The sequence below is a fragment of the Zingiber officinale genome, chromosome 9B (genome assembly GCF_018446385.1).
Source record: "Zingiber officinale cultivar Zhangliang chromosome 9B, Zo_v1.1, whole genome shotgun sequence".
NCBI classification, from domain to species: Eukaryota; Viridiplantae; Streptophyta; class Magnoliopsida; order Zingiberales; family Zingiberaceae; genus Zingiber; species Zingiber officinale.
The window spans coordinates 111,554,936-111,563,731 of NC_056003.1; the positions used below are offsets into that span (position 1 = coordinate 111,554,936).

General features: G+C 33.8%; 1 protein-coding gene across 1 annotated transcript; it reads right to left on the bottom strand.

Annotated features, from left to right (window-relative positions):
- Window positions 1-6,511: 6,511 nt before the first annotated feature.
- On the bottom strand, window positions 6,512-7,283 carry LOC122025678 (chemocyanin-like). The gene is made up of 2 exons (XM_042584516.1): window positions 7,013-7,283; window positions 6,512-6,928 (listed from the first exon to the last, which is right to left on the bottom strand). The coding sequence occupies exons 1-2, from the start codon at window positions 7,200-7,202 to the stop codon at window positions 6,729-6,731; spliced, it is 390 nt and encodes a 129-aa protein (XP_042440450.1). The 5' UTR covers window positions 7,203-7,283; the 3' UTR covers window positions 6,512-6,728.
- Window positions 7,284-8,796: the final 1,513 nt, after the last annotated feature.

Genomic DNA, 8,796 nt, shown 5'->3' on the forward strand with positions numbered 1-8,796 from the left:
TAGTAATTCCATCACCTATCACTATAATTCTTCAGCTTCCTTGGAACTAAGGTGATATATTGGTCGATTAGGTAAGCTTGACCCTAGAACAATGTCAATCTAATACTGGATATCTCGTATGGGTGATAGCCCAGAAGGAAGATCTTCTGGCATCTGCTAATCATAACCTGCTAGAGTGTCCATGACTAGGGCTTCACTTTGGTGCAGTAGCAAAGCATAGGCAATGCCTTCATGCTTTATCTTATCTAAAAATCTGTATATAGAAAGCAAATTAGTATTTTTAGCTACCGGAATTGGAGTAGTTCCTTCCTGTCGTGGTGCCAACTGATTTCATCGTGAAAACAATATCAAAAAGAATTTTAAGTTCCGAACCCCCTCTAACTACACTAATGCAGTATAGAAATGACTTAGGTTGTTTTCCAACGAAAGCAACGATAGGATGGTAATCTAGGATTATATGTTATTCCTATTTTTGGGGTTTTTATTATGAAAATAGGGGTTTTGGATTTTTATTCTAAATCTAACAAAAACATAGCAAATCAAGTAGGAAACTAATTTAATGTTGGAATGAAATCTAACTAAGTGTGTATAATTAATCCACAACGTATTGTCATACTACACTATGGATTAACTAGTGATGCCTTGAGTTGCATTAACTGTTGATCTCGGCAAATCATGACGAACAGGGAAGGAAGCTGTTCGGTCGACCGAAAAAAGGGTTCGGTCGACCGAAAAAAGGGTTCGGTCGACCGAACCCTTAAAGAGCATTGATTGCCGGAGATCGAGTTAGCGTCAAACTCCAGCCAGAAAGGAGGGGAGCGTGTTCAGTCAACCGAATAGGAGGATCGGTCGACCGAACGTCCAATACACCTATAAAAGGAGGTTCAAAGTCTGAGGCTACATAATGCTTTGTGATTGATAAAAAAGGTTCTACTCAGCTCAAGATCATCGTACTACAAGTCTACAACAAATCTTCAAGCTACTCCAGAAGTACCGACTGCGCTTCATATTCTACTTCTGTCGGTATAATATTTTATATTGCATTGTACTCATTATTTAGTAAGATAGTAGGGTGTTACTATCTTACTCATTTGTACGATCTGCTTCTTTCCGAAGGATTTCGGAAAGAAGAGTTATAGTGATTGTCCATTGGTGCGGTCAAGGACCGCGGGCCTTCGAGTAGGAGTCGAGCTAGGCTCCGAACGAAGTAAATGAATCTGCCTCCCTTTTTACTTTCCGCTGTACGATTTTGATTTAAAAGAAAAAGATAAGTTTTAAAAGGAAGCGATATTCACCCCCCCTCTATTGCTCTCATCCGATCTATCAATTGATATCAGAGCCAAGTTAACTTGAAAATACTTAACCGTTTTTCAAAGCATCTTTTAAAACTTTTTCTTTTCATCAGTTTTTTTCTTAGAATATTTTTAATTTTTCAAACACTGCTAATCCCAAGACAAGAGTCTTGGAAATTATATCTTAATTATTGGTGCAAGAACAAATGACACAATTCGAGGTATATTCAACCGTGCGTCCTCCGCTATTCGATGGAAGTGATTTCCCATACTAGAAAAAGAGGATGGAAGTTTTTCTCAAAACAGACATTGATCAATGGCTCATTATCCAATGCGGCTACACATCACCAATCAACAATCCAAAAGAATAGACAGAAGAAATAAAGAAGAAAGTACAAATTGATTCAAAGGCACTCAACACTTTACATTGTGGATTATCAAGAGAAGAATTAAAACAAGTCAGCCCCTTCGACAATGCAAAGGATTTGTGGGATAAGTTAGTTAAACTACATGAAGGGACAAATGATACAAAGGTAATAAAGCGTGATCTTTTATTAAATTCATTACTAAATATTAAAATGCTAGATGGTGAGTCGGCAAGCCAACTACACATGAGGATTAAGGACATCCTAAATGGACTACATATCATCGGCCATCAACTTGAGAATCGTGATATCATCAGGTATACACTTAACTCATTCCCTCGAAACTCCTTATGGGCATCTATTATAGATGCCCATAAAGTTGCGAAGGATCTTTCCATTATTAAATTAGACAAACTATTTTGTGAATTAACATTACATGAACAGACTAACTTGAGTCAAGCCAAGAAAGGGTTAGCTTTGTATGCAGGGCCAAACAAGGAAGCTAAGCCCCGAACAAAACCATAACCAAAGCACTTGAGTTATATAACATTTATGTCAAAGACTGAAGAGTCCGAATCCGAGTCTGAAGATGAGTATGAGTCAGAGTCCGACGACGAGTCTGAGATAAGCCATGGATTTGCATCCGTTTCAAAAGGACCTGATAAGGTAACTTTCAATTCGAAGTCTGAAATGTTAAAAGTAATTAAATGTTTGTTTAAAAAATTAACAAAATCCGAAAAATAAAATAACTTGTTACTTAAGGAAATAGACTACCTTAAGGAGCAAGTTAACTTGAGTAACTCGACTAATCAAGTTTAAGTTGGAACTTCGACTCAAGTTACAAAACTTGAGGAAGAAAATTTCAACTTGAAAGGACAAGTCGAGCAACTCAAGGAAATGTTGGAAAAGTTCGAACTAGGATCCAAGTGTCTAAATATGGTACTTGGGTCGCAACGAGCCGTGTACAACAAATCGGGACTCGACTATAAACCAAATAAAACAAACAAACCATATTTATCTTTAATCAGTCAAAATGTTAGAAGTCAAGTCCAAGCATGGGTTCCAATAAAATGTTTAACCAAACTAATCAAACCAAATCTTCATTTGATCCCTAAGAGTCAAATTCATTACTTAGATAGACCATATCTAAGCTATGACTCAGGGGGAGCAAATAGAAAAACGGGTTCAACCAACTTGATTAACTAACTTTACATGTTTAGGATTAGGTTTACTTTCTGCTTAGAACGGTTAGTTGAAAATGTTTACCAAACCCTATAACATAGCATCGGAATGGATTGGGATGATAGTACGTCAAGGAAACTTTGTCGAAGACATGTCTAGGCTGAATCTTGTGTATTCTACCTGGTGCACTAAACTTAGTGGATCTGACCGAAGCTACCCCAACCAAACATGGGTTAGTTAGACCAAAATTTAGTATTAAGTTTTTTGAGCAGAAACAGTTTGAAAAGTATTGAGCAAGTGGTTCACCGTTGATACACAAAAAGGCCATATGCCTCGCCACTGAATTGAAAACTTATCTTTAGGACGCTTGCTTGATTAACCCAAAGCTAAATTTGAATCTAACATGAGTTCAATAATCTTTTTCGATAATTCAAAATTAATTAATTAATTAAGTAAGTAAGTAATTAAATTATAATAAATAAATAAAAATTCTATTAAAAACTTAATTTATTAAAATTATTTTTAAACTTATTTTTAAAACCTTATTAAAATTATTTTTAAACTTAATTAAAATTATTTTTAAAACTTAATTAAAATTATTTTTTAAACACTTAATTAAATTTATTTTAAAACTTTATTAAAACTTAATTAAATTAAAAAAAAAACTTTGTTAAAACTTAATTCTAATTAAAACTAAAATTAAATTAACACTTAATCATCTCAAAATTAAACTCTAACTTAAAATGATAATATATTTTTTTTTATTGAAAAGAGTAATAACTAATATAAAATTATAATAATGTAAACCAAATCAATCTAACTCAAAACTGATTTAATTAATTACCTCTTAATTAATTAAATTATTTAATAATTAAAGTTAAATTAAGTTAACTAACTTGATCAATTAATCTAATTTAATAAATAAATGAATCAATTATTCTTAATTAATAAATTTGTAATTAATTACTAATCCTAAATTAATTATGTTTAAGTTAATCAATACTAATTAAATTGGTTTAAATAATTAACTTAAAAATCAACTTTAAATTAATCCTTAATTAATTAATTATAAATTAAATGCCTTTAAATTATACAATAAATTAGAAACTAAATAAATCAATAAAGTTTTAATCTCAAACCTAATTTATTTAATTTAATTCAAACAATAATTAAATCATTAATTAATTTGAAGTTAATTAATTTAACTTTACAAATCTAACACAAAATTCAAACTAATCAAAATTGAATTATCAACTTAATCAATTAATTATTTAATTTAATATGTAAATTAATTCAAGTTTAAATGATCTTAATTTATTTTAATTCAAAATTAACATTAATTTAAAATTAATCAATTGATTATTAACTTGCTTTAATTAATCTAAAATTGATCAACAACTTAAACTAATTACCGTATTTTATTAATTTAAATTTAATCTTAAATTAATCTCAATCAATTCAAAACTAACCTTAATTGAGTTTAACTTAAATAATTCAATAATCAAATTTAGCAAATAATATTTGATTAACTAAATCAAACTTAATTATTTTAAGTTATTTAAAAACTTTTTTAAAACTAACTTAATTTTTTTTTAATTAAAAACTTTTTAAACTAAAATTATTTTCAAACTTAATTAAAATAAAGAAGCGGTTTAGTAATCACAGAGTTGTTTCTTCGGTTAAAATAAAAAACCTTCTTGGAGGGAGGTTTTTCCCGACTGTCAACTCATCGTAGGAGCTGTGAATACTCTTATGATACGTTTGGTTCAAGTTATCATGTATAACTTTGGTTATGTGATTACCAGATAATCACATAACCAAGATTATAGGGAATAAAACATAACCAAATATTGTTTGGTTCAATCTAGGTAATGCAACAAAAACAAAAACATGTTTGTTTGAATGTTTTAATGAATAACCTAGTTTAGTATTTTACTAGATTACCTTTAGTTACAACATCAACTATACATAATAATAATATTATTATTATTTAAACTCTATTATATTTTACTATATTTTCATGTTTTTTTAAATTTTGATATATATATATATATTTTGTTTTTAATTTTTATTATTTTATAAAGTTTTTTTTTTTACTTTTTTATTTTTATATTTTTTAGTTTTTTAATTTTTTTTTTACATTTTTCTATTTTTTAATTTTTTTAAACATTTTTTTATTATGTTTTACTTTTTTAAAATTGTTTACGTTTTTTTCTATTTTTTTATGTTTTTTTTGTATTTTTTTAAATTTTTTGATGTTTTTTCTATTTTTAATGTTTTTTATTTTTTTAAAGTTTTTTACCAATTTTTTTATTTTAAAATTATTTTTAATGATTTTTTTTTTTTTATTTTTTTTACGTTTTTTAAAAATTATTTTATTTTATTTTTTATATATTTTTTCTTTACATGTTATTTTTTTTCATATTTTTCTTTTATCTGAGGATATTTTAGGTAAAAAAAATTCGATAACCCCAAATCAAGAAAAACCTCAGTTTTTCGAGATTTTTCGATTTCTGGTTGCATGCCCCTTTTTCTGACGTGTCGGGCATGAAACATTACTCGAAAATCATCGATTATCTAAATCAAACAGGATTTTTATTGATAATCTTGAATGAATAATTAAAATTATCAAAAATAACCTCCAATCAAATACATCCTTAGTTCATTATTTTTTTTTTATTATTTTTTATTGTTGTTTTTCATGATATATAGACCGGAGAGGGCCATATTGTATTAAACAACAGTTAATATTGATCGTCCACTCTGTCCATACTTGTACGAGTGAATGTTTTAATAGACTTCGAAATCAATTTTAAATAGTACAAAATGTCCGATTGAATATCTCACCTCTTTCCATCGCTGCGGATAATTATCCTGTGTCATTTATTCCTTTAAAATGTGAAATCGTTCTGAAAGGACAGTTTAACATGACCGACAATTTTATCATTTACTCGCAACAGCTAGTATCGATTCATTCGAGCTCATGCGGTCTGCGGCACAATAGCCGAAGGAAACAGTGTGTCAGTGCATACAGATTTAAATAGGTACAAAGCTAACTTTTTTAGCCCCCACTCTTTTTTACCCAAACAAACATTTCTTATCTAACTCCTTTCCCTCCTTTCTCTGTTTTGCTCACTCTACTTTCCAAAGAGTGTTAAAAGTCTGTCAAGTTTAAAATTTAAAATGCTATTATTTTGAATCGTGTTAAAGCATATCATGAAAGAATGTTTCTCTTTTTCATGATTTTAATTCTCTTATACAGAAATTATAAGAATTTTTAAGCTAAATTTGATAATAGTTATTTTAAAAATCCAAGGAGCATTTTGGTCAAACTCATACTCTTAAACCATTTAAAGAAGCAGGTGGACTCATTTGGACCCTACCTACCATGGCCTCTGCAACGATTGCCCAGTCCACTCAGTCCATATGATACGTTAGGGGATACATTTCCATTCAGACTACTCTTTGACTATTAATGCAAGGGGATGCATTTCCATTCAGACTGCCCTACCAAATAGTGTTCCACATTAGTGCCAAATGAGCTGTGCCCTTCTTCTTCTTCTTCTTCTTCCTTGATGTCCTATTCAAAGATTCCCCTGAAATCTAGCTGTTTCTGTCTCCTCTCCCATCGCCAAGCATTTAGTAGCCGTGTTCCCAAAAATATATTCGAAATTCGTCAGAAAGCAACTGAACTTGGAATAAAATCCAAGCAGCTTACATTATTTTTAATGCTCAAACCTTTTACTGGTACAAACTTAATTAACTATCCTACTTTGACTAGCTTGATCCATACAAACTGGAGATCAAAGTATATTTATTCAGATCACTCGATGGCTGATATATATATATCTAAAGGGAAATCGATAAATTACTGATGCATGGTCACAGATCAGGCAGCGACGACTGCTATCTTCATGCCGGACTGGCAGTGGCCGGCGATGCTGCAGATGAAGTAGTTGCGGCCTCTGGCGAGGGTGATGCGGTCGTTGCCGGAGTTGTAGGTCCTGGAGCCGCGCGGCGCGGAGCAGCCGTTGTAGCCGGCCGCGCTCACCGGCACCACGTTGTGCACCGAGCGACTGTACCTGAACACTGCACGCAACACACACATCTCATATATATACATACATATACACATGTGATTATCTTCGAGAAGAGAGGTCAGCGATGCAGTACCGAGGACGTCGCCGGCGCGAAAGCGCTTCCCGCGGGTCCAGCTGGCCATGTTGAAGGTCCAGCCGCCGCTGTCGCCGACGGTGTAGGTGGCGGCGTCGGCGGTGTGGGCGAGTAGGAGGAGGAGGCAGAGCAATGTGCCCAGCCCGAGGGCGCGGGTCGCTCCGCCAGCACTGCCACTTCCCTGAGCCATCTCTCTCCTGAGTCCTGATCACTTCAACTAAACGAAGAAGAAGAAGAGATGTACTACGCGTTGAGTGAAAGGGAGAAGGAAAGGGTGGATTATATAGAGGGAAGGGAAGGGAATGGTCAAATAATGGTAAGTGGGGTGGGGGAAAAGCTGAGGGACTGGATTTAGAACGGAAATTGGAACGGGAAGTCGTCGGGGGGAATTAAATTAGTTTCAGCCATGTCGGTAAGGTACTCGTAGAATTGTAATTGAAATCGACCAACCAACTCACCTACCCACCACCCATTGAGCCCGCACTAGCACCTTTGCCACGGAATTCATTACTTTCGAGCCCTGCAGCCAATTGAACTGCACTTGGGAAGTCACTTCACTTCAGTGAAGCTCTTCGCAGAAGGATCCTTCGTCTTGATCTCTCCACTGTTCGTCTAGGCCTCCCTTAAACGAGCTTAGTGGAGTTCGATGATTTTTCTCGAGCTCTGTTTCATAGCACACGCGGCTCTGTTTCTTTTTTCTTGCAGGAAATGGCCCACGCGGCATGCATGATAGCTCGAGTCATGCAGCTTTTGGTAATGGAAGGAGAAAGTGGAGGGAACGCCGAACGCCCATGCAAGCTTTTATTATTTTTTTTCCACATCGATCGAACAAAGATTCTTCAATTCACACCGCGTCGATGTAAAAAAAATTCCGTTAGACCATTTTTTAGTTGTGAAAATTTTTCTGTGATTTCTGATTTGCCCTCGTCCATATTGCATCGTCGTGTGCTTCGTTAGAGAAAAAAATACTTGAAAAAATTAAATCCCGAACCACTTTTATATTTTCCCACTTGAACCATTTCCCACTATGCTAATTCGTAAAAATCCTAATCTCTCCGGCCTTGACAGGTTTCCGTCAATGACATCCCCTTCACCGCTTATTCGTAAGACCAGCCAAAACTTCTGCATCACCCACCAAGCTCATGCATCATTGGCTTCACTACCTTCACCTCTTTGTTCTTTGATAACTTTGGCTTGTGCATCACCGACGTCACCACCTTCACCTCCCTCTTTGGTCCTTGGAGATTCGAGATCCGATTTTATCCTAATCCATTCCATGCTTCGGTGAGCAACTATAATCCTCTCCCCTTCTTTGGACAAAGCTCCTAGACCTCTACGTTGTAATCTCCCACTGTGTAATTACTATAATAAAAATAACTTCTCGCAACGGGCTATTAAGCGTACATTAATAATATTATTAACGATATCATATCGCTGTTAATAATATAAATTTTTAAAAAAATATTAAAGATGCATATCAAAAGTATGTAATTAATATTATTATTAACATTATGTACTATGAATAATTAATAATAATGACTATTATCAGGTAATGCTGCGGATGGAATTTACCAGAAGTCTTCGTTTTGTTTTTTCTCCACCTTTGTCATGTTTTTTCGGCCTCTTTATTTTTTCTGCCTTTTTTTTTCCACCTCTTTCCCAAAACCCTACTCTTCGCCGCCTCTCTCCTCGCCCCCCTCTTCTCCGCAACCTCCTCGCCGCCCTCTTCACTACCTCAACTTTCGACCTCGCCATCTCTTCCTCGCCGCCTCGACTTTCAACCA